This window comes from Myodes glareolus, chromosome 10, assembly GCF_982192425.1.
Source record: "Myodes glareolus chromosome 10, mMyoGla1.1, whole genome shotgun sequence".
Taxonomy (NCBI): Eukaryota; Metazoa; Chordata; class Mammalia; order Rodentia; family Cricetidae; genus Myodes; species Myodes glareolus.
The window spans coordinates 20,410,996-20,437,150 of record NC_142035.1 but is presented as its reverse complement, the minus strand read 5'-3'; the positions used below and the strand labels follow the sequence as shown (position 1 = coordinate 20,437,150).

General features: G+C 49.5%; 1 protein-coding gene across 2 annotated transcripts in view; it reads left to right on the top strand.

Annotated features, from left to right (window-relative positions):
* Ppp1r16b (protein phosphatase 1 regulatory subunit 16B) overlaps nt 1–25,277 on the top strand; it is a 96,453-nt gene extending 71,176 nt beyond the window's left edge. The window contains exons 3-11 of one of the 2 annotated variants that reach the window (XM_048440919.3): nt 737–807; nt 6,386–6,531; nt 8,546–8,649; nt 10,416–10,540; nt 13,956–14,081; nt 14,584–14,659; nt 16,102–16,231; nt 16,322–16,490; nt 20,429–25,277. In XM_048440919.3, coding sequence (XP_048296876.1) covers nt 737–807; nt 6,386–6,531; nt 8,546–8,649; nt 10,416–10,540; nt 13,956–14,081; nt 14,584–14,659; nt 16,102–16,231; nt 16,322–16,490; nt 20,429–20,938 — 1,457 coding nt within the window. In that variant the 3' untranslated portion in view covers nt 20,939–25,277. The remainder of the gene's footprint in view (nt 1–736; nt 808–6,385; nt 6,532–8,545; nt 8,650–10,415; nt 10,541–13,955; nt 14,082–14,583; nt 14,660–16,101; nt 16,232–16,321; nt 16,491–20,428) is intronic. The other variant, XM_048440920.3, reaches the window with a different exon arrangement.
* The last annotated feature ends 878 nt before the right edge of the window (nt 25,278–26,155 follow it).

The following is a 26,155-nucleotide window of genomic DNA, read 5'->3' as shown; positions in this document are numbered from 1 at the left end:
TACAGCTATGGTAATAAAACCAGACATAGCCAGAGATACCTACAAACCATGAGCTGGCCACTATGCTGAGTCCCTGACATAGCTTAATTGATGCCATATAATCCCATGTGAGGTGGAGTCAGCATCATTTCCACTTACAGGAGATGAATGTGTGTTGACCATATTTGCCCTGTCAGGAAGACTCCAGGGTGTGGCTTTAGGGACAAAACAGTGCTCCATATTGACAACCCATGCCAGCTTCTCACCTCAGCCAGGAGTAGTGGTACCTCCTGGGATCCAACTCTTCTGGTTGGAACTGAGGCAGGAGAATTGTAAATCTGAGACCTCCTTGGGTTGCATAGCAAGTTCCAGACTAGCCTGGGCTACTTAGCAAGACTTTCTCTCAAAACAACAAAAAAGCCCAGAGATGTAGCTCAGTGGTAGAGTACTCGCCTAACTTGCACAAAGCCTCATCTCCCATTGCCAAGAACAAAGCCCCGAACAGCTCAGTAACTGGCCCAGAGGAAGACATGGCAGTTGTCAGCCCTTGTATGTGTGACCCAGGCTAAGACAGGCAACCGAAGACCTAGGTTCTGTGCCAGCTTCCTCATCTGTGAAATGGGGACACTGTTAACATCCTGTTATCCTTCTATTGGGAGTAAACAAGACCGTTTGTGTTGGGGTCTAGGGGAGGGTGTCTTGCTGGGTTCCCACATATGTGTGACAGGAACCTTACTCCTGGCCCTTCCTCTTGCAGTACGCTACTTCCTGAAGAACAAGGTCAGCCCTGATTTGTGTAACGAGGACGGTCTCACAGCCTTGCACCAGGTAAGTAAGCCACTCTGGAGTCCCCTGGCCTCTCTGCTCCCTGGTAACTGGTGCCCCAAATCCTCAGGGAAGAGGGAACAATGAGAAAAGGGCAGGGAGAACCCAGCTGAAAGGCTTTTGTCCTTTGGAGACATGTGTGTCTGTCACAAACAGGCCCTCAGAGCCCCTGGTGCACGTACACATGTATACAGCGACAGGCTCTGAGGACAGGGCTTCTTTGTTGACTGTGTCCTCACAGCCAGCAGAGAAAATTTGTGTCGAAGTTGAAAACTGACAAAGTGCATTCACGGCCACCAGGACATCCCACTCACCCTGAGGACAAAGCTGAGTGACTTCTGTTGTCTAAGGTCACGTGGTCAAGAACTTTGGCCATGAAGCACGTGCTATCAAATGCATGTTCATTCCAAAGGAGTGTGGTGACAGCTCTCCCTGCCTGGGGACACCCACACGGAAGCTTTGCCTTCCACGGCTTCCTAACTGGGCCCAATGTTCAGCTGAATCCTGCCATACTTGCTTCTCCAAAAGCTGAAAGTTCAGAGCTCTCTAGTATCTTCTTCCTAACCCTGAGGGAAAAGGACAAACCTTGGCTATTCTGCTCAGGACCCTTAAGGCCTGTCCTGTCCTGTCTCTGCCCCTCCCCCAGCTCCCAGACCCAGTCACCGCCTTGTCCCACACTGTGGTCTCCTCCCCACCATTTGTTTTTTGCTCTGTGTGTTCACTTATTAGCTCTTGTCCCCAGGAAGAGTTGGAGAGCTGGGCTGTGACAGAGGCACTGTCGTCTTCCAAGTGAGCACTGTTAGGACTCAGGCATTATGCTGGTCTCTGTCACCTGGACGGATGAACCCAGGCAGTACCCCGGCCAGCTCAGAGTCCTGTGGCTGCTATGTCATTATGTATGTATGCAGGGGCAAAAGGTCCCTTTAGGAGACTATCTCCACCCATTCCCACTCTCTTTTTCCCACTACTCTTCTGAAGAGGAAGGCTGGTCCTTGCCTCATCTTCTTTCTCTTTGTATCTCTCTCTCCCTTCTACCACCCTCTTTATCTTAATAAAACTCCCACACAAGCTCTGCCTGCATGGCGTGTCTGTCCCTCACCTCCCGTGGGCTCTCCCCCACTGTGTGGCCCCCTTGGCCCACCAAAGTCTCTCTCTGCTGTTTTACAACAAGCCCTCCTTTCTGATCATTTGGCACTAGGGTGGCACTCTGAGGTCGCCTCATCAGCCTGCCTCTTTTATCTGTTGTGTTCCGGTGTGTCTTCCTGCACTCACGTACAGTAGGTGCTTAACATGTGCACACTGAAGTCGGTGAATGGCCACACTGAAGCTTCCCTGTGCCGTCACCGGAGTTTGTGAGCAGAGAGACTTGAGTGCAGCCTGGCAGGGAGCAGCCAGGCAATGGGAGCTCCACGGACAGAGACAAGCCACACATTCTCTATCCATAAGATGCTGGGACAAGGCCTTGCCCACAGCCTTCAGCTCTGAGCCTAAGGGCTGACTGCATGTGCTCTTCACCCTCACACCCTCCAGGGCCTCAGGCACCCCCACTTAAGCCACTGCCTCTGTAACCTCACGGAAATCACCCAAAGTCCAGCTTCATTCACTCTGGAATGCTGAGGATGCTCCACAGGCAAGACCCCCAGTCCACCCCAGATTAGAAACCTGGAAGGCAACTTCTGAGGCTGGGCAGCATTAGCTAGGGGCATAAGGATAGGACGGCCGTCAGGATGGAGTCAGATGTGAGACCTGGAACTGCCATTCACTTGCATGTGACCTTGGACAAGTTCCTTAAGCTCTCTGTGCCTTAGTTTCCTCACCTGTGAGAAAGAAACAGTATCCATCTGCTTGTGTTGTAGAGACGATTAAATGATCACCTGGGAAAACCTCTGTGAGCAGCATAGAATATGCAGTCATCGGGTTGGAGAGAAGGTGCTGCTGCTGAGAGCACATATTGCTCTTGCAGAGAACCCGAGTTCAATTCCCAGCTCCTGTGTCAGGCTTACAACCACCTGTAACTCCAGCTCCGGGTGATATGGCTCCCTCTGCTGGCCTCCATGAGCTCCTACATGCACACATGCACATACCAACATATAGACATAATTAAAGATTTTGAATAATCTTTTTTTAAAAGATTTTAGTTATGTTATAGTTTATCACGTGGCTACTTCAGTGGTCTATCTCATTTTGATCCTCATAGCAATCCTCTAAAATATTGGTGTTTCCATTTTACAACTCAAAAAACTGAGGTTCAGGGGCAGTTCTATTCTGAAGAACTTTCCACACAGACGGGAATGAATGTTCCATGTGTCTGTGTGGACGCAGAGTTATGTGACTAATGTGACAAGAATTGGATTAGAACTCTTATTTAATTTTAGTGAATTTAAATACAGATTGGCTGTGTTAGATGTGAAATCTCTGGGCTCTAAGTCAAACAGTGAACTGTGGCTGAGCGAGGGTTAACATCAGCAGCCTTGACTCTTTGGATACAGTGGTCAGCAGAGCCCCAGGGGCTCCCTCTAGGTGCTATCCTTTCCTCTGTGAACTTCTTTTGTGGGGCCCTCCCTTGGGCTTGGAGTTCCTTCCATTTCTCAACACTCCACCTCCTCATCTTCCTGTTGATCACATGACTTCCTCAGGTCTAGCTTCTCCTGGGGGCCACTGGGCCTCTGAGTGCATCAGGAGGGAAAAGCTCTCCAGGGTCTGAGCCTGACTGTGTAGAACTTACCCCAACTCTACCACCACCCCCACACTTGCCTTGGGCTCCATTGTGGGATGGTCCTTGGTAGGCGTCCGCCCCGCTGGCCCACAGACTCTCATTCTCGCTCATCCAGCAATTCCTCTTTGCTCACCTACTCTTGTGTCCGATGCTCTGCTTGGGACAGGGAGTTAGGACGTGTCTGTGCCTACAGACTATGTTGTCTGATGTGGCCACAGGCACAGAAACACACAACCGAGGTAACACAGTGTGGTCAGGGTTCACACGGGGGGAGCAGAGGTCTCTGGACAGCTTGCAGCTGGGGGCTGGTGGCTTGCCTCAGGGGAGAACTGAGACACGCTCCGAAGAGGAAGGACACCTGCATTCAGGCTTGAAGTAAGAGTTTGCATGTATGAGTGTGAGAAAGAATTTTCCAGAAAGAAAAGGAACAGCATGAGACAGAAGCAGCACCCACAGAGGCATGAGGAAACAGCCCACCATTTCCCGTGTGACTTGGTGGGAATAGTTAGAAAGCATAGCGGGAGGCAGGGCTGGCCGGGCTGAGAACAGGACCTTTGGAGACAGACGTTCGACTTCTAATCCAACACTGTAGATTGATTTTGTTATTGTGTGGGCACCTTGTGTTTTTGTTTCTTTATTGTTTGTAGGCTCTTACTAGGCAGCCGAGGCTAGTCTCGAACTAATGATCCCTAGTACTGAGATAATTGGATGGTGCTGGATTGCATCTATCTATTAAGTGCATCTATTTCTTACTCTGTGTGTGGCTTTCTGCCTCTCTGGGCCAGTGGTGGGGAGAGGACCCTCAGGCCCGTTTTTGAGGGTTAAATGCTGCAGTGAATGGCCAAAGTGAATCCTAGTGCCCTACTCTATTAGGTCTTCTGAAAGTATCAGCTCCTTCTGTTGATAAGGAGGTGACATGCTGGGATCGCCCAGCTGTGTATTGTTGTTGCCTGCAACAGGGAAGACTGGCTCACTGGCAGAGCCTCCCAAGGGTAGCCAAGGAGTGCAGGTCTGCTTCTCTTGAACATGGAGGCGCTTCTGAGGTTTGCAGACGTCAAGCTGCAAGGCTAGATTCAGTGAAGCAGAGAACGTCTGGAGGTGGAACTGAGGCAGTACATCCTGGGCGTCCTGGGCGGCAGGGATGGGGACAAACACTTGGAAGACAAACACTCAGCTGACTCTGCATTGGAAGAGAAGAGGCAGGAGGAGTCAGGTGCCACTGCAGGTGCCACTTCCCACTGTGGCTCTATAGTGACTACAGGGCCTGCTTCCCCGTGTCCATCCTCCCTACCCCTCCTCCACCCCCCCTACACACACCACTCGGCATGTGCACCCCTGTGCCAGCTCTGGGATCGTTCTCACAAGACTCCACAGCTCTGGGTATGCAATCAGTCTCCTGGTCCTCCTGTCTCCTTCCTACAGGGGTTGCCCACACAGGTTTTTCTTTCTCACCTATGCCCGGCCCCAGTGCCTGTGTCTCCCTCTACTGATTGTGTTCTGCCACTGCATGGTTCGCCTGCCCTCCTAAGACAGTACTGCCCCATGGGCTGTGTTTTTCTTTCCCTGTCTGTCCAGAAAAGTATCTTTGGAGCCAGACATGCTAGACCAGCTGGCAGGAAGCATTGGCTCTCTGGCACCATCTGTGCACACGGCTGCTCCTTTCCTGCATGTTCTTCTGGTGTAGCGTCCTGGCTGGAGATGCAGAGAGCTGTGGTGGTGTCCCACTCCACAACCATCTGGGGTCATGAGCTCACATAGATGCCTCCAATCCTTCTCCTGGTCTCCATGCTCTTCTTCGTGTGTACATGCATTTACTTATGTTGGCCAGGCCACCACCATCCCTAAACTAGGTGACTTCAAAATGGCTTCTTTCTGTCCCTCCCAATGTGCGTGCGCACACATGGACACACACTGATACATACGTAGACACAGACACACACACTGTCCCCCACATGGATCCAGAAGAGTGAAATGTATTTTGGTTTTGTTTTTTAATAAACAAGTCGGGTTGTGCTAGCTTTATGAGTGCAGCTCACCCCTGTCTCCCGTTGCTCTGAAGACCAAACCTGGCTTACTTGGATAGGAAGGTGAGCTCATGTCCCCCAATACATCACAGAGTGACCACTGACACCATCCTCAGAACCCACCTCTATTCTCCCTGAGTGAGGCTGTGTCCCTGGGGGAATCTTTCACTCCTTGTCTCTGAGACTGTGTTCTCTTGGGGGAGTTGCAGAATTGGACCCTCCCACCTCACTTGGGCTCACCCACCTATGCCCACAACTCCATCCAGGTAGGAGCACGAACAGTCTATCTCCTTGAAGTGACCATGCTAGGGCCCCTAGAACCTGCTGAGAGGAGTCTTAGTCACTTGGGAACCTCTGCAGGGTTCACAGTCCCAGGTCAGATTAAAAGTTTCAAATGGCCATGCAGGGTGATACTTTGGAGACCACAACCCCAAAGGAGGGTGTGGGCTGAGACCCAAACACACCTGAGCAATCCTGCTTGAACTGAGGGGTGATTTAAGAGTTCCCCTTAGGATGCTGCCTGGAGAAAGCCGTCTGGGATCTTAAAAGCTCATTCAAGTTGAATGCAGCTCCACTGGCACTCATAAAAACCCTTTATAGCCAACTGGGGCTGTTTGCGGAGGTTGTTCTTATTTTGCACGTTATCAGCCTCTCTTCTACTCCCCAGGGAGGCTGATTCTAAGAGGCAGAGCGCCTTTCCCAAAGTCACAGAGCTGGATTTGAACCCAGGCTGTCTGTCTCCACAGTCCTTCTCGTGGTCTCTCGTGGGGAGCGTAGTGTGTCCCCACCAGGGTCCCAGGCCCTGCCTGGCCTCACTCTGCCACCTCTGTGTCCCTCCCAGTGCTGCATTGACAACTTTGAAGAAATCGTCAAGCTGCTGCTTTCCCACGGTGCGAATGTGAACGCCAAGGACAATGAGCTGTGGACTCCCCTGCATGCTGCAGCCACCTGCGGCCACATCAACCTGGTGAAGATCCTCGTTCAGTAGTACGTGCCCCTCCCTCCCGGGACAGCCGGCCCCTCCGCTCCGCAGATGGCCTTTTCCACGTGCCTTAGTCTTTCTTCCTTCCTTCCCTGCTTCATGCCTTTCCATTCCTCCTCCATCTCCGCCCCCCCATTAATTTCCTTCTCTTTGTCTTCCTCCCCTAAAGTTCCTTTCTCTGTGTGTTTCCTGTTTTAAAGGGATTCATTTACTGCTTTCCCAATTCCCCTTCCATTTTACATGTTGACCAATAGGTCCTGGGCACATGGGAGAGGAAAGCAAGGCCAGTGGGTGGGGTCCTAGAGATGGACAGTATCTGAGCACAGTATCTGAGCGCAGGGAGTCAGGAGGAGGGATGAAGAGCAGGCAACCGTCACACAGGTACTGGCAGAGCATCAGAGATCCATTTGGTGCCTTCCAGAACAGCCCTGAGGTCGGAGTGGTGCCATCCTGATGTAGGAGTGTCATCTGTCTATGTGTTGCTTTCATTGGTTAATTAATAAAGAAACTGCTTGGCCTGATAGGTCAGAACATAGGTGGGTGGAGTAGACAGAACAGAATGCTGGGAAGAAGGGAAGTGAGTTAGACGCTATAGCTCTCCTCTCCAAGATGGACGCAGGTTAAGATTCTTCCTGGTAAGCCACCACCTCGTGGTGCTACACACATTAATAGAAATGGGTTAATCAAGATGTTAATCAAGAGAGTTAGCCAATAAGAGGCTGGAACTAATGGGCCAATCAGTGTTTAAAAGAATACAATTTGTGTGTTGATATTTCGGGTGTAAAGCTAGCCGTGTGTGAGCCGGGCGAGAATGCAGCCCACTGCTCCTTCCTTTTACACCATCCTGGCTTCATGTACTTTCCTGCTGGTCTGTATTGGAAACACCTTAGGCATGAGTGCAAAATACATGTTTCCAGGCCCCCTGTGTTCTTTGGGGGTAGTGGGAAGAATGCGTGGAGACGCATTTCATTTTTCTGTCCTAGAGAGCACCACAGCCACACCTGGACACTGCGCTAGTCTCTGCCACTGTGATCAAAGCAGAACACAACTTAGGGGAGAAAGGATCTAGTCAGTGACTTTCAGTTCTGGTTTCGGTCCCTCATTGTGGGGAAACCAAGGCAAGAACTTGAAGCATCTAGTCACACAGTCAAGGGCAGAGAGAAATGACTGTACATGTCGCTTTGCACTCAGTTAGCTTTCTCTATCCTTACATGATCCAGGGCCCAAAACCCAGAAATGATACTGCTTCCTTTTAAACTGGGTATTTCCACATAGTTAAAGCAATCAAGACAATCCCCTGTAGGCATGCCTGCAAATCAGCCTGACCTAGCCAAGGCTGCGTTGAGATTCTTCCCAGGCAATTTTCAGTTATGTCAGATTAGAATTACCCATCACAGGCTCTATTGGCCTGGAGGGTGAGTTCTTCCATGGGGCCCCAAGGCTCTATTCTGCCCATGTCCTGGTCAGCTATTTGGATAAGGGACTGAAGAGGACGAATATGCATATTGGTGAAGGCTGTCACAGGAGAGACCTGGGTTTGGATCTTGATCCTATTATATCCAAGCTGTGTGGCCTGAGACACATGATCGAGCCTTTCTGAGTCATTGTCTCCTCTTGAGTGAGCTGAGACCCCCAGTAGTACCCTTTGTGGGAGACTCCTTAAGGCAGTGTGTGCAAAGGACTTACATCTAGCCTGGCTTCAAGCAGGTAGCAGGTGAGATGTCCTGTTCACATCCTTTTTATTATTACCATTGGAGAGGGCTTTGACATCTCCCTGAGAGTGTCCATCCACTGATGGAGCTCATCTGAGACCTTGGTCCCTTCCTGTTGGGACCCTGAGATGCGGAAACACTGCATTCCCGGGATGTGGTGGGAAAGGAAAAGCATTGCTTAGCTGGGATGCACCTAGGTGGGGTCATGGCTGCTGGAGGAGGCTGTGAATGGGAAGCCAGAGGATGGAGACAGCTAGATCGGCCCAGACACACCTTCTTGGCTCTTACTCTGACTCTTTCTCTGCAGTGGGGCTGACTTGCTTGCTGTCAACTCTGATGGGAACATGCCATATGACCTCTGCGAGGATGAACCCACCCTGGATGTCATCGAGACCTGCATGGCATACCAAGGCAAGGGGGAGCAGCATGCTATATCATGGACACAGTGCAGCGAGCATGGTTTCAATGGGTGGGAACGGCTGGCTTTGTACCTGCCAGCCTCGTGCTTAGCGCCCAATAACTGGGACAGGTCCTTGTTATTATTGTCATCTGTCTGATTAAAAGATAGAGACATGAAAGGGCCTTGGAACACATGCCGTGTAGAGGGAGATATTGTTCTCCCTGTCACCCACACACGCAGGCGGCCTCAGCTGGCCTCCTCTTCTCTTCTGTTTGTCAGCTGTGACAATCCAGTTCAGTCAACACTCACCATAAAGATGTGTCCCCATTTGGGAACATGGTAAGAAGTCAAGAACATTTGCGGGTGCTACTCGGTGCCAGGCACCAAGCTGCCTGCCAGGGGCCCAGATAAACAAGGTGTGGGCTGTTCTCCGCTCACAGCGAGCTTCAGAGGGAAGCATGTGTAACAGCGAGAAACACCTGCCAGTCCCAGTTCCCTACATGCATGCCTGCGGGGCACTCTCTAGTAAAAGGGGTCTTAAATCGAGACCTGTAGCTGTGGCCCAAGGTCCTGCCACCCAAGGTCCTGCCAGGTCCTCACCTCTTTTCTCCCCAGATCTCTGTGGCCTCTGTTGACTGGGCTGCTGTATTTCCTGGTACCCGCATTTTTCCCACTAACTTCCTGTAGAAAGTTTTTTTTTTTTAATAACTTTTATGCCAACCAACCTGAAACCACAGACTCTCCAATGGAGTTATAAAGTCGCCAGGGTATAAAAGATGCCAGCTGGGTCATCTTTCAATATAGCTGCCTTATTTTAAAATGTGCTGCATAGAAGCCCTGAATTCTTTTGGTGATCAGATGTTGGGGTATGAAATTACCCCGAGTTTCTCTTGGCCATAGGCTTATAGGCACAGATAATTAGTCTGATGGTGGGAAGTACTAATTTAGGTGAAGGTTACTCAAAGTAAGCATGTAACCTTTTCTTTTCTCCCTTCAAGTTTGCAGATTGCCCTGAATTGTACTCAAGGATATTTGATTCCATTGTTTTTTTTTTTTAAAATGGGACATTGTGTTCTGTTCTTTAATCAGTAGCCACCAGTGACAGACACAATTTTGTTAGCCAGAGATATATATGGGCTATAACATGCCTTTCTGGGACTGGAATGGCTTGTGCCTGGAATCCTAGCGTATGGGAGGCTGAGGCAGGAGAATTGTCACAAGCCTGAGGCCAGCCTACCCTACAAAGTGAGATTCTGTCTCAGAAAACAAAACGTGAAAGTCTTCTGGGCCCTTACTCAACTCTCTATTTGAAAGTAATATATATTCATTGATTTAGATATTCTTACAACAACAACAAAAATGTCTTAACTGTTGCATTTGGTGCTGAAAACACAGTGGTATACAAGAGAACGCAAGCGAACAGACCCTGGTTAGAAAAGGTGGCCAGTGGGCAATAGTTGGGGAGGTGACATAGCTCAGCACCCAAAGAATGAGGCAGAGTAGCAATTGGGGCAGCAGGAGGTGAGCGGGCAGGTGCTCCACCCTAGCAGGTAGAACCGCAAGCAGGAAGTGAGTGGTGCCAATAAGAAGCCTTCTGGGTGCCGGGAAGGAATAGCCCTTGTCCTGTGAGGAACACATGGTGTTTGTGTCCAACATGCCTGGGACAATGACCTTTGCACGGGGTGACTGGCAGACTTCAGGGGGCAGAAGCCATGTCTTCCCTGTCTGCTTGGGATCCAGACCTGATGCTGGTGAGGAATCTTTCACACCCCTGCAGGAATCACCCAGGAGAAAATCAACGAGATGCGGGCAGCTCCTGAGCAGAAGATGATAGCGGACATTCACTGTATGATTGCTGCCGGCCAGGATCTTGACTGGATAGATGGCCAGGGGGCCACGCTGGTGAGGAGATAGGCCCGGCTGGTGTGGGTGGGAGGCAGGTACCAGAGCTAAGACCAACTGGGGCTGACTGAATTGGGTCTGGTTCACGGTATTGGTGAAAGCCTATACACTTGTGTCCTTGGGCTTCCTCTAGACCCCCTGCTGCTCCCCAAATATAGATAATTAAGGCTGGGGTCCAGCCTCCTTCTGACCCTGGCCATTCTCACCTGGGGCTGGGAGTCAGGAGCTCTGGGACTGGGCTAGGATGCCCATCTGCTTTGTCTCCATGGCAGCACCGACACTCTCCTCAAGGATTGCCTTTCGCCCGCTCACCCACACAGTCTGGCTTTGTATCATCCAGTCTCTGCCTACTATGCCCTTGAAAACCACAGCCTTCCTCATTCAGCGCTCTCTGAGGTTACTGTAACAGATTTTATCTGTCATTCCATCCCTCCATCCATCTTTCCATCCATCCATCAATTTGTCCATCTTTCTGCCCATTTATCCACTGTCTGTCCCTCCAGTTAACACATAGTTATAAGGACTGCCTCTGTGCCCCATGATTTACTAGTCCTTGGAGAGACAAAATGGCAGAGCCTTCCTCTCCTTCTCAGAGCCACCTACTTACCTCCACTGGTCCTTGGTACTCAGCTGTCACTTCCAGTAGCTTGAGAGGGCACCTTGGCCCCTCCTCCAGCCCCTCAACAGCACAGGCTCAGTACTGGGGGAGGCTCTGCTTCTGTAGTCTCTAAGCTGAACACTGAAGTTCCCTCTTCAAGGTCTGGGAACAGTCCTAGGTTTAGGCTCCTTGCAGGTTGTGGGCATCCAGGGACCCAATGGTTGTTCAGCAGACTTAAGCACTATTAGGCTTACCTCATTGCTCTAAGAGCTGATTTCGGGCCTCAGATTTGTTGATGGGGCTTCTCTCGTTTACTCTTGAGCTCTGACCTCTGACCTTTGCTGCATGTCCACTACAGTTAGAAAGGCCCTTGCTTAGATCTTCTGCTCAGCTCAGCATTGAAGAATGGGGTCAGGTAGGGATACTGAATGCTGCTGGCTTTACGGTGACCCCAGCCACCTGTGCCAGGCATGTATTAAGTCCTCCTAGTACACTGGAGGTAATGATGTCTTCCTCACAGGGCAACTGGGAGGACTGAATGACATTCAGAGGGCATTGAGCACAGTCTGAAATCTCAGTATATATTGATAATAATCTCCTTCCTATCTCAGTCTCTTCATGTACGCTATGCACATGCTATCCTTCTGAGATATATCCCCTGGCCTTACTTATTTATCTTCGAGACAGGATCTTGCTATACAGTTCAAACTGACATTGAGCCCACGATCCTGCCTCTGCCTCCCAAGTGATGGGACTCCAGGCAAGTGCCACCATGCTGGCTCTGACAGCCCTCCTCCTCACTATCCCCATCTGAATTAGGCTTTTTTATTCCCTGGCTAAGGACCTTCTGTGACCCCGCACTTGGAGGGATCTGGCTGGCCAGCGAGGTTTCATTTTCCACAGCTGGCACGCCTCAGATGTATAAAACCCATGATTATGCTAATCTACATGTGCTGCTTACTCACGCCATACCCGAGATTTATTCTGAAAAGTTAAAGAAGAAAGGAAAACCTGCCCTTATCAGACCTCAGAGAACCTCCTCACGGAGGAAACACGTGACCAAACAAGTGGCCGTCAGGGTCCCATTCAAACCTGAGCCGTGACTTAGCTGTCCCAGTGACTCTCGTCACGGATCCCAAACCCTTCCATCCTCTGCGTCATTCCCAGTCAATCTCCAGCCTGCTCGAGAGATTGTCAGATTGTCACTTCTGTCCCCATCTGCGGTTGAACAGGAGGGTTTCTCTGCCTTGCTTGCTTCTCTCTCCTTCACTCATTCTTTTCCTTTTCTCTCTTTTTAAAACCTATTATGCATACAATGTTCCACTGGCCTATGTGCCTACATGCTAGAAAAGGGCACCGGATCTCATTATAGATGGCTGTGAGCCGCCATGTGGTTGTTGGGACTTGAACTCAGGACGTCTGGAAAGAATAATCAGTGCTCTTAACCTCTGAGCCATCTCTCCAGCCCCCTCCTTCCCTCACTCTCATGACATACCATGCGGTCATGCTCTCTACCCAGTGCTAAGCACTTCCTTTTCTGGGTGACTGGACAAGTGGAACAGCTGAGGCCTGCTTAGGGGCAGCCGTGACAGGCAGCCTTCAATGTTGCTGAGGAGAAGAGTTAGGGTCTCAGCCTCAGCCGTGGCTCATGCCGGTAATCCCAGCACTTGTGGCAGGAGAACTTTTACAAGTTGAGGCTGTCTTGGGCTACGGAATGAGACCCTTTCTCATTAGCCAACTAAATAAGTAAACAAACTAGTTGGGATCTCAACCAGTGCTGCATGAGTCTTCCTGATGGGTGTCAGTTACTGCTGCGAAACAGTTGACCCTCCAGGGTAATCTTTATAGTAAACACAGCATTTCTATGCCGCAGGGAATTAGGAATTGCTTAGCTGGGTGACTCTGACTTGGCATTTCCCCTGAGGTTGACCAGAGTTGCAGTCACATCTGAAGTGGGTCTCCTTCCTGCGGTTCCCTCGCATGGCTGATGTTAGTGTTGGCAGTTAGCAGAAGGCCTCAGTTTCTTGCCTTTTTTGGGGGGGGCAGTGTTTTGAGACAGGGTTTCTCTGTGTATCCTTAGCTGTCCTGGAACTCACTCTATAGACCAGACTGAACTCAAACTCACAGAGATTCACCTACCTCTGCCTCCCTAGTGCTGAGCTTAAAGGTGTGTGTAACCACGCTCGGCTTGTTTCTTGCCTTCTTACTTCTCTTCGGGGCTCCATGAGATGGCTACTTCCTCCCTGATGGATCCAAGAGAGCGTAAAGTGAAGCAGCAATGCCTCTCATGCCCTCATAATCATCATCATACCCTGCCACTCGGTATTGTCCTCTTGATTAGAAGTGAGCCAATCGATGTGGTCTACATTCAAATGCAGAATAATCAGATCCCACATTTTAAAGGATGTGTCAAAGACTAGGTAGGTATATTTTCAAATTACTGCAGTGAATCTCTGAGACTCCTTCTCCAGGGTTCAGGTGAAGAGCTCATCTCTGCCTCCCCTTGTCTTTTTCTATTTCACACTTAGTAACTCCCTGCAACTGTCCTGGCTGGTGTCACAACCACATTCTGTTCCATTCTCTGGCCCTGAGGATGCTCTGAGGCTTGGGGGTGAGAAAGGACACTTGCCTCCAAATGTGGAGCCAATCCCTTTAGGAATGCTCACTTCTTTTGGGAGGAAGGCCCTGGAACTCGCTCTTTACACCAGGCTGGCCTTGAACTCACAGAGATCCACCTGTCTCTGCCTCCTGAGTGCTGGGATTAAATGTGTGTGCCACCACCTCCCACGGAATGCTCACTTCTTTTCTCTCCTTCAGCTACATATAGCTGGGGCCAACGGATATCTGCGGGCAGCTGAACTCCTCCTGGACCACGGAGTGCGTGTGGATGTGAAGGACTGGGATGGCTGGGAGCCTCTGCATGCAGCAGCCTTCTGGGGACAGGTATTTCCCACCCCATGTAGAGTAGTCAGGTACAAGGTAAAACTGCGGATTCTAAGTCCTTTGGGCTGGCAAATGATGTAAGTGAACAAGGACCCACTTAAGGCACTGGCTACAGTAAGTATGGGAGAGAAGACTCAAGGAGGTAGCAAACACTCAGATTTGCCCAATAGAAAATCCCCTTGTTTTCTGCTTTGCATGGTTTCTGTAGAATGTGTTTTCCTAAATGTGACTGCAGCCTGTGCAGCCACCCATAGACACCCAACAGTTGTGGAATCGTAATTGATTCCTCCTCCTCCTGCTTCTCCTTCTTGTAGTAACCCAGGCATGTTGGGAGGAGGGGCCAAGTCCATCAAATTTGACAGTGCTCTCTCATGGCTACACCATGCAGCAACTTCCTTCACCATTCTTTGGGTCACATTCTAAGAGATCTTGGGTGCTTTCTCCAGATTCTAGGCTTCTTGAAGCCTGGGTATGGGGAACATGAATTCTTCCTGTGTTGCAGATGCCAATGGCAGAGCTTTTAGTGTCCCATGGAGCTAGTCTCAGTGCCAGGACGTCCATGGATGAGATGCCAATAGGTAAGACGGCTTCGTACTTTGTATGTACATACTTACCAGCTTTTTGATGCTGAGTAGACATATGGTTGAACATATGGATGCATACTGAAAGTAGGCAAGTAGATGATAGAGATAGACAGATAGATAGACAGACAGACAGACAGATAGATAGGTAGACAGACAGACAGATAGATAGATGAACAGATAGATGTAATCGATAGAGGATCAATGGGTGAATGGGTGAGTAGGGTAGACAGGTAATGTGATGTGGGATATAATGATGGATGGATAGATAAGTAGATGGGTGGGCTGAGGATGATGAACCTATGGACAGATGATCAGGTTATCTAGAAGATGGACAAGTTGATAGATTCAGTAGAATGGCTGGTGGGATCAGGGGGAGTTCTCAGCATCATTGCTTCATTTCCTGCTTGAGGACTCTGCTTGTTTCTCTCAATGCTCACATCAGGGAGACTTTATGACTCTCCCAAAGACCATCAAGGGTATGTGTCCTGGTTCCTTTCTGTTGCTGTGATAAAAACACTGACCAAAAGCAACTTGGGAAGGAATGGGTTTATTTGACTTACACTTCCAAGTCCATCACTGAGGAAACTCAAAGCAGGAACTGAAGGAGAAGCCATGGAGAGATGTTGCTTACTGGCTTGCTCCCTCTGCTTTGCTATTTAACCCAGGCTCACGTGCCCAGGGTGGCACAACCAACAGTGGGCTGACCCTGTCGTCGGAGGCCACTTGTGTATTCCCGGCTGCCCAGAACTGAAATGATCACATAGAAACATATATTAATTGCAATATTGTTTGGCTAATAGCTTAAGTGTATTTCTAGATAGCTCTTATATCCTAAACTAACTCATCTCCATTAATCTGTGCATCACCATAAATTTGTGGCCTACCAGCAAAGTTTTGGCAGGCTCAGGTGGAGGCATCTGTCTCCTCTGGCAGCTACATGGCTTCTCTCTGACTCCGCCTACTCTCTCTATATATTTCTTTCAGCCTGGCTCTACTCTGTTAAGTCATTGGCCAAAATCAGCTTCTTTATTAACCAATGGTAATAAAACATATTCCCAGCATCATTCAGCACCTCCCACATCATGGCCTCTCCCAACTCAATCAAGAAAATGCTCCCACAGACTTGCTCACAGGACAGTCTGATAGAGGCAAGCCCTTAGTTGAGATTCCCTCTTCCCAAATATGCCTAAGTTTGTGTCAAATTGACAAAGCCTACCAGCACGGTATGAGTTCCTTGGTCTTAGCTGGGAACTTCAGGAGTTCAGAGGCCCAGGTCTCCCATTCCCACCCTCTTCTGAGGAAATAAGCAGGGGTTGCTTTCTCCCCTCCCTCTGTGCCCCAGAAGGTTCTCAGAGTTTTCGGTATGTTTTCATGGTGGCTCTTGTGGTATGGAACCCCTCCCTTGCCTTCTGCAACTGACTCTTGTACTCCTTCAGACCTGTGTGAGGAGGAGGAGTTCAAGGTCCTGCTGCTGGAGCTCAAACACAAGCATGATGTCATCATGAAGTCCCAGCTGAGGCACAAGTCATCCCTGAGCCGTAGGACGTCCAGTGCAGGCAGCCGTGGGTGAGTGGTATGGTGTGACCAGGGGCCCCTGCACCTGCCTGTCTGTGGCTCCTAGCCACAGCTTCCCAGCACCTCCTCTGTCCCCCTCAGGAAGGTGGTGCGTCGAGCCAGCCTGTCAGACAGAACCAACCTGTACCGGAAAGAGTATGAGGGAGAGGCCATCCTGTGGCAGCAGCGGAGTGCAGCGGAGGACCAGCGTACCTCCACCTACAACGGAGACATCAGGGAGACCAGGACAGACCAGGAGAACAAGGACCCGGTGAGGGACCTCCTGCCTTCCTTCAGTGTTGGCCACTGCCTTGTGAAGAGTGCAGGGCCCAGCCTGGTCCTACCCACATCCTCATCTGAGAACCATCAGAAGGGACATAGCTGAGTGGTACCCTTAAACAGCTGGCTCCTGTCTGAGGGTGGTGGTTGATATTGTTAAGGAGGTGACCTGTGGTTGTATTTGGCAGGGACACTGCCATAGGCCTGCTTGTCCCCCAATAGATCTGATCCTGAATTCCCCAGAAGAGAGGCTCAGCGTGACAGTTACCCTAGGAGCTAAGGGCTAAGACCTTCTCTTGCAGGGACATAAGGTTTGAGAATGGTATTTACCAAGATGCCGTCTGGTTGAAGGGGGTATTCTGAAAACTGTAGCAGGATTCTGGGACAGTCTCTGAGAAGCTGCTCCAGCAGCAGCGAGTGGCCCTGGGTTCTAGGCACTCTCAGAAGATGGGGTGTAGTCTTCTTCTTCACCTGTGGCACCAGAAGTCACACTGGGGACTTTTGATGGCAGACACTGGGGCTGGAGAGATGGCTCAGAGTTTAAGAGCACTGGCTGCTCTTCAGAAGTCCTGAGTTCAGTTCCCAGCAACCACATGGTGGCTCACAACCATCTATAATGTGATCTGGTGCCCTCATCTGGCCTGCATGCATACATGCGGGCAGAACACTGTATACATCATAAATAAATACATCATTAAAAAAAAAGATAGCAGATACTCAGGGGTCTGAAGTCCAGAAGTCTAAAATGAAGATGTTGACAGGGTTTGCTCCTCTTGGTGCTTCTGAAGGAGAGGTCTGTGCTGAAGCCTCCTACCAGCTTCTAGTGGCTTGGGTGTCCCTTCACCTTTAGTGTGACTTTGATCTCTGCCTCTGTCTTCACAAGCCTTCTTCCTTGTGTATGTGAATACCTCTGCTTTTTTATTTAAAACATACTTTTGTTTATATTGTATTTACAGATGTGGACACACACATGTGAATGTACATTCATGTGCAGGCCAGAGACCAATGTCTGGACTATCCATCAGTCACTTACCACCACTTCTTTTGAGACAGGTTCTCTTACTGAACCTGATGCTCACCGATTAGCTAGACTGGCTGGCCAGAGCTCCAGAGGTCCACCGGTCTCTGCCCACTCTGCATTAGCGTTGCAGACATGAATGACCACACTCAAATTTTTGAGTGGGTGCTAGGAGTCCAAACTCAGGTCTTAACTCTTATATGGCAGGTACTTTATTAACCAAGCCACTTTTCCAGGTCCCTTTGTTTTCTTATAAGGGCCCTAGTCGTTAGATGAGGGCCCATCCCAATCTAATATACTCTCATAGTTATTTTTGAGTCAAATAATTTTGTTGCTTGCATTTGAAGCGCTCTTTAGTGACCTCTGCTCTGATTCTATTCAGTAGTCTCTAACCATAACATAACTACCTAACTGTAGCCAACCACTCCAGAGGACTTCACATCTGGATGGGTTTTGCACAGGCTTGCCTGTTCTTACAGTTTCTTCCTGTTACCAACACTAATTAGGTTGGTTTGGTGCTCAGCACAAGAGCCTTTCCATGCTTACGTATGTAAGCTCATCACAGATGGTGTAAGCACATAAAGATGGACTGGGCGCTTGTCCAAGGCTTTGATAGCTTCTTGAATTTCTTAGCCTGGGCCATTGTGGATAAGAGCAGTCCTCAGCACCCCTAGTACCAACATCTATTATACTTCCAGCCAGGAGCATCTTCCCTGGCCGTGGTGATAGGGCAGGGGTGAAGCTGAATCTTGAATTCACCAAGCATCAGCAGTAGCAGGGAAAGAGCCCTCATCTTAATTTAATGCCAGTTACAGAGAGAATCAGCGGACGCAGACACTGAATACATATTTTTCTCCCTCTTGATAATAGACTCTGAGACTTGAAGCAGTTTTATATTTATGGAAAAATAAGTGGAGTGGTTGGGAAGGTGGCTCAGCCAGTAAAGTGTTTGCCATGCAAATGAGGACATGAGTGTGGGTCTCCAGCACACACTGGAAAAAAAGCCAACCAGGGGTGGTGGTGCACACTTTTAATCCCAGAACTCAGGAGGCAGAGGCAGAGAGGCAGAGAGATCTCTGTGAGTTCAAGGCCAGCCTGGTCTATAAAGTGAACTACAGGATAGCCAGAGCTACATGGTAGGACTCTGTCTTTAAAAAAAAAAAATGTTGGGCACAATATACACACCTATAATCCTAGTGCCTAGGAGATGAAGACAGGACGACCCCTGGGGCTCTCTGCTCAGTCATTCTAGCTGAATTGGCAAGCTTCAGGTTCAGGGAGAGACCTTTGTCTCAACACACATGCACACACACGTGCGCGCGCACGCGCGTGTGCACACACACACACACACAGACACACACCTACCCGTACCAAGCACACACTTGCACACATACTCATACAAAATTAAATAGGTAGAAAACTGCCCTAGGTTCTATTTCATTACCGTCCTGCACTTGTGTACTGCCTGTGCTGCCACCGATGAGCCAGTACTGATGCACACGTCACACCTGACTTTATTCTGTGTTGCACCGTCTGTGGACGCCACTTTTAAGTGCCATGCACCATGCTTTCACTCTCGCAGAAGACCCCCAGTGTCCCACTAATTAGATTCTCACTGCAGTCATGGAGTTGTAATGGTCTAATCTGTAGTTTTTTAAAGTAACATTGCTTGCAGGTGTTGCTCGGTATTCATGGCGGGGGCGGGGTGTGTGTTAATTTCAGGACCTAAGTTCCCTCAGATACCAAAACCTACAGATGCTCGAGGCCCTGTGTAAAACAGGGTAGTGTCTGCACATAATCTACACACATCCTCCTGTTGCTTCTGACAGAGCATTTCTAACGCCTAGTGCCATATAAAGGCGGAGAAGGAAGAAGAAAGAAAAGTCTATTCATAGAAACAGTTTTGCATGTGGAATATTCTCTCTTATGTGTGTGTGTAAGACAGGGTTTTGCTCTGTAGCACAGGCCTTGATCCCATGATCCTCCTGCCTCAGCCTGCTAAGTGCTGGGATTACAGGTTTGTGCCATCAGGCCTGAGTTATTTCTCTAATCCAATCGATCAGCCAACTGATTCTTTTCTATTTGGGAAATTATTCTCGTCCTTGTCATGTGTGTCACAAATGATTTTCCAGTGATCTCTTTTATATGCTTCTCATGACTTTGTTCATGTGACTTTGCAGTGGGTTACATCTGTGCTATTATCAGCTATTTCTACCTTCTTGTTTATGGTTTCTGGACATTAGCTACCGCTCAAGCCCTTATTATCCAAGGACTGTTGAAGTGTATAGGATCCTTAGGTGAGACTCTCTTATATGAAGAGGAGATCTGTCTGAAATAAAGGGGAAGAGTTACAAATGACTGGGGTGGGGAGAACTAACTAAAATTGACTTACACAAAAAGGCTCACCTACCTGGAAAGCTCTGGATCCAGCAGGAGCTAGGGGTTCAGAAGACACAGGGAGGTTAGTCTCCCTGTGACCAGTGTTCCTTGATGTCAGCTTCTCTTACAAGCAGAGAGGACATCTTTGACTCTGTGCTTCTGCAGCCCACAGCTTGCAGCATCTTTACCAATTGTAGTTCTTACAGATGTCTTTCCAATTGTTCTAGCAAAAGTCTCAAAGTTGAGTTTCACTGATGCCCTATCTATTAACTCATTCCAGGACATTGGCAATAGAATATGTTCATTAGATTCAGCCCTGGGATTGGGGTGGGCTTTGGTCTGCCCCGCCAGAACTCAGGCCCAGATACCCCAAAACTACATAAAGGTAGAGAAACATATGCAGGATGGGTTTCAGCACTCGGGTCCCTCAGCAGAGGTGCAGGTGACTTATGGGTGCAGGCCCTCTAGCTGCAGGTGATACTGACATTGTCCTCTCTCCTTCCCTCCCTCCCTTTTTCCCTCCCTCCCTCCAGAACCCCAGGCTGGAGAAGCCAGTGCTACTCTCAGAATTCTCTACCAAGATTTCCCGGGGAGAACCGGATGGGCCTGTGGAGAACGGCCTCCGGGCTCCTGTCAGCACCTACCAGTACGCACTGGCCAATGGGGACATATGGAAGATGCACGAGATGCCTGATTACAGCATGGCCTATGGCAACCCCGGTGTGGCTGATGTCCCCCCGCCCTGGAGCGGCTTCAAGGAGCAGAGCCCCCAAACGCTCCTGGAGCTGAAGAGGCAGCGAGCCGCAGCCAAGCTGCTCAGCCATCCTTTCTTAAGTACCCACCTGGGCAGCAGCGTGGCCAGGTCAGGGGAGAGTAGCAGCGAAGGCAAGGCCCCCTTGATCGGAGGCAGAACTTCCCCCTACAGCAGCAACGGGACCTCGGTGTATTACACGGTGACCAGCGGAGATCCCCCGCTCTTGAAATTCAAGGCCCCCATGGAGGAGATGGAGGAAAAAGTTCATGGCTGCTGCCGGATCTCCTAGTGTTTGTGAGCTGGAGGAGAGAGCTGCCTGGGAGATGTGCCCTTGGAATCCGTGCCAGCCCTGGCTGGGGAGGTGTCAGAGGGCAGCCAGGGAGAGGTGGGAGCTGCTTTCCAGAGGAATGCTGGCCTCACCTCATGCCCAGCTGCCCATAGCATCCCTATTCCCCTCCGTGCTGCTTTCCCGCCTCAATGCCTGCATCTGAAGCATAGCAGCCCCAGCTCACTCTGATTCAGGGAGGCTGAGCTTGGGATCTCAGTTCTGTACTTTAAAAAGGCTTCTTGAGACCAGGACTAACACCAACCCCTCTCCTCTCCTCTCTGTCTCTCTCTGTCTCTCTCTGTCTCTCTCTGTCTCTTTCTCTCTCTCTCTCTCTCTCTCTCTCTCTCTCACACACACACACACACACACACACACACACACACACTTCAGTGGTGAGAATGTTACACCCGAGCTCTTGGTGGGGCTAAAAATTTGTAGATTATTTCCAGAAGAATGAGTCCAAGAAAGTCTTGGCACACCACTTGGCCTCTACGGGGTTCAGATCTGCTCAGCTGAGACCCACGGTTCTACTTGGAGTCACACCAGGCTGGACCACCACCAACACCTAGCAGGGACAGGAAGTCTTCCTCTGTCTTCATGGATCCAGGAATCAGTATGGATCAGATCAGTGGGTCCAGGCCTGCCCAGGCCTGCTCCCAACAGCTTCACTGAGAGCCACCCTCTTGCACATGTCAATAGGCAGGTGTCTGACTGTTCAAGGGCCACGCTTGAGAACCAGGCCATCCACTCTTAGAAGAAGCCAAATCTTGTTTTGGCCTTCTGGGGAAGTACAGGAGTTGGGTAGGGTGCCAAACATTGGTATTTTCCAAACTGCATTTGGTTAAAATCTTCTTTGAGGCTGTAAAATTCCAGGTGGGAGGTAACTGAATTTGCCTTCTCCTGAGACAGAGTCATGGCTGGATTTTATCATCTGGTGTTTGAAAAGTGAATTTTATCAGGAGCGTCTGTGGGGCCTCCCAGGGGAAGGGTGAGTGCATTGCTGAGGACACCCTGGTTAATACTGACAGGACACAGCACCCCAACTATTGTGGTTTCCATGCTGTTTGGGTCCAGCCCGTCTCAGCTAGTCCTTCTCAGTCTGAGTGAGCAGTTGCGGCTTGCCTGTGCACCACCCTCCCACCTTACACAGCCAAGTGTAACTGTCAGGTCCATGCCCCTCCACACTTTGCCTTTTCTGTAATGCTATGTAAGACCTGTTTGCCATCGGTCACTTGTTGGCTCCTGCCAGGAGGTCTCAAAGCTTCCAGCCTATTTTCACTGGAGTGGCAATGCCCAAAACTACAAACGGAGGTGTCTGTGGCCACTGTCCTGTGCTACGTTCAGGAGAGGGGTGGCGTGGCTGGAGTTGACTTGCATTCCAGCTGTACAGGTTTGCTGCCCTCATCTTCCTGATGTTGGGGAAGGAAGCCCACACCATTTCACCACCACACTCTCCCATAAACCCACCGAAATTGTGTGCCATACCTTGGGTGTGACACACAGGCTCCACCAAAATCTTCTAATCTTCTGGTGTAACTAGCAAGCTACAAGTTTGTTCCTTGCTCTCTGCTCATTTTATTTGTCCTTAAACTACCTCCTTAGAGCCCTGAGAGGGTCCTTAAGTCTAGATTCAGATTTAAGGGACAGATACCCACGTTGTAAAGGCCCCTGTGCCATAACCTTAGTAGTCAGTCTTGCCGTTGGTCTCTGTCCCCACTGTGGCCTTGGGACCTCAGGAAGCTAGAGATGAGTTAGGACTTAACTGGGTCAGAGTAATGCTTTATCAGGATCAGAGGTGTGGGGAGGGAACTGGATGCAGAAGGTGGTCACCCCCACCCCAACTCCAGGACAAATGCTATCTGGCATGGTGGGGCAACATAGGAGACCAAAGTCAGTTTCTTGAATCCCTGGGGCCTTAGCTAGGTTCTGCAGCCCATGGCTGAAAGAGGATGATCAAAATACACACGTGTGGTTTTAAAGCAGTATTTGGCTCTGACAGACACTGAGATGCTTCTGAAGCTGACTTTAGCCACAAGGTGGGCAGTGCCCAGGCAGCCAGCCACATACTCTTAGGAGTCAGCTGCCCAGGGTTACCGAGCTCTTTGCTCAGGGGCCAGAGAGTGAAGGCATTTATTGCCCTCTCTGAGCCATTCAGGCCCTTCCTCCTTCACCCCCAGCACTTCTTCCTGCCCTCTGGGTCATTCCTGTCTACTTGAGGGATGGGAAACTTAGCTGCCTCTTCTGTGGGAGCTAGCCTCAAACAGTGTGGACTCGTGAGATTTTGTTCATGTTTTCCACCAGGGGCAAACAAACGTTCCCTGTTTGGGCTCCCAGTCCCCAGGGCACTTTCCCTGTGACTCTTTGGAATATTGAGAGTCACGATGAGGAATAACCTCCAGTGCATGAGCCAGGGCCACCCACTCATTCACTCATGTAACCTGTTGAGGTGCTGAGACACACCAGACATGTGTAGTAGGTGGTGGTAGTTTCTGCAGATAAGGGACCAGCCAGGCAGCCAGGACTTTGATCCCTTGAGGACTGTGGGCATCCCCAGACGCATCCATTATTCTGATAAGAGTGCCTGCATCCCAGACCAGTGCCCCTGTGCTTTGCAGATCCTGCAGTTCGTAGCGTGAATCTCTTTAGCTGGGGTGCAACTTTATGACCACACCAAGATAACGTTTGCTACTAAGTGCAGATGCTAGATCTCGGGTTCCAAGCAGACATACCACACCAGTCCATCTAGAGCCTTCAGAGGTAGCCTTAAGGCCAGCATCCCTGGAGAACAATATAATGGCAGTCTGAGGTCAGAGTCTGGAAGAATTAGAAGCCTGTAATTTGCTGTCAAATGCATCCTTAGCTTTTATAGTCATCTCTTGCTCATTTTTGCTCATAAATCATATAGTCTTTTCTCCTACTCAACCAATGCATATTGGGAGTGAGAACAATTACTCTTTCCTTTTCATAGCAAACCTTTCCCTGTGTATCAGCCTCTCTCCCTGGAAAGTGTGGATCCAGGGGCTGGGGGAAGCTTGGCAAGGTTGACCAGATGTCCCACTCCTACCAGGAACCTGTGTCTTGGTAGCCATTCTTGGCAAACTGCAGATATCTATTTCAGAACTGGTGCCCTGCAGTTCCCTGTGAACTGTGTTACTTGCACCCACCCTATGCTCCCTAAACAATTAGAAATTGGTAGCTATAACCAGATTGTGAGTTTCTGGCCAGTAGCTCAGGGAATTGGACTGATTCTTAAGCCCAGGTCTACTGAAGACTTTGGGGATATAATTCTTTATCAAATATTCAGCATTAATGAAGCTTCTCTGCACTATCTGATGAACGTTTAGATGCTTGGAAAGGTTGCCAGAGTGTGGCATCCAGCCGGACATAGTGGCACGCACCTTTAATCATAGTACTAGAGAGACAGAGGCAGGCAATGTATTTCTGAATTCAAGACCAGCCCGGTCTGCACAGTGAGTTCCAGGCCAGTTAGGGCTCTACAGAGAAGCCCTGTCTCAAAAAAATCAATTAAATAAATAAAAGTAAAATATGACTCCCTGGTTCACCTAGCACAGTCTAACTTTGTAACAGTGTGAGATTCTTGGTTCTTAGTGTCTGATACTCTTGGATCCTGAGCTTTCTATCCTACCTGCTCCCCCAAAGCAGGATATTAGAATGCTTTCCAGAGGGGCCATCCTTCCATGACACCAGGACTGTCTGGACCCTCACTGTTTGTAGCCTGGTGATAGCCTCCCCTTCCCCAGGGCACAGAAAAGCCAAGGGTCACATGGCCAGGGGACAACTCCACTGAAGTGACCCACCACTTTCCTAGAAAACCCTTTGGCCTCTCCTCCGCAGGAGTCCCTTTTTGGTCAGAGGGCCTGCTTCTTGTGGGCACTTTCAAGTGCCACTGTGCGGGGCCTGGCTCTGCACGCCCAAGAAAAGTCTGCAGACCCCCAGCCCTCCGCAATAACTCACCAGACCAGAAGCCACTGATGTACAGAGAACACTTAAGGAAAAAAAATGTATTTTATGTGAAAAAAAGTTCAAACTCTGTATACTGTATCAGCAGCTTTGTGTAAAAATGGCAATCAAAAGAGTCTAATATATTTAAAACTTTTTTTAAAAAAAATTCTCATGGATCTTTGATATTGTATTGAAGTAGCGCCATGCCTCCAAGATGGGGTCTGACCATGTCCCCAAGGGGCCTGTGCCCCTGGAGTTACTTCCAGCTGCCAAGGCCTGTGACGGAATTCGCTGTTATGGATTTTTAATTAAGATTATTAAATTCCTTTTAATAACACCTGTTGATGTGACTGTAGTTATTGCTGTGTACTCGCCTGCATAGGGCTGACTTGAGTTCTACAAGAGACCATGCCTGGGGTGGGGGGCTCCCAGTCCTGCCTGTACCCAGAAGGCTCTCCGAGGAGGTCACCAGAACAGGAAGAGCTTTGGAGATTCACAGGTGGTGCTGAAGGGTTTTCGCAGTTGATAGATGGTGAAAAGTTAGGATTCAAGGTGGTTAGCATTGTGCTTTATTCTGTCAAACTTGCCCTTTGAAATTACATTATGCCCTATAGCAGCATATATTTTACAGTTTGATTGGTGACATATTTATATGTTACCAGGGTGCCCCCCTCCTCTATTCCGTACTCGGGACACACTGGCTTGTCCTGGGCCTTCCCATGCTCCCCACTTGGCTATAGTGAAGAATAATGCTCTACCTCATTCAACAGGACTGTAGACAAAACTTTGATTCTTCTCACTTTCTCACCAGGAAATAGAGGCAAAGACACATCATGTGGTTGTACAACCCCAAGTCATGACCCCTGTCCTTATTACATGCAAGAGTTGATGTTGTGAAGGTTGTTGCCCTCTTGTAGGCTTCTGGACACTGGATGTCAGAGTGGGGACACACTGATGGCCCCACCCTTGGGCTTGAATAGCTTCCCTGAGTAGATTGGGGGCTGAGAAAGGATGGAGAGGAGAGGGTGTCCTAACAGCAGCATCCATCTGTTTTAAGTTTACTGAGGTAGAGGCGGAGGATTAGACAAGCAAGGTCAGCCTCAGCTACAAGGTGAGTTTGAGACCAGTCTAGGCTACATGAAACCTTGTCTCAAGAGACAAAGATCACATTTTATAAAGCTTTGTAGTGGCCCTAATGCTTTCTTCTTTGCACAA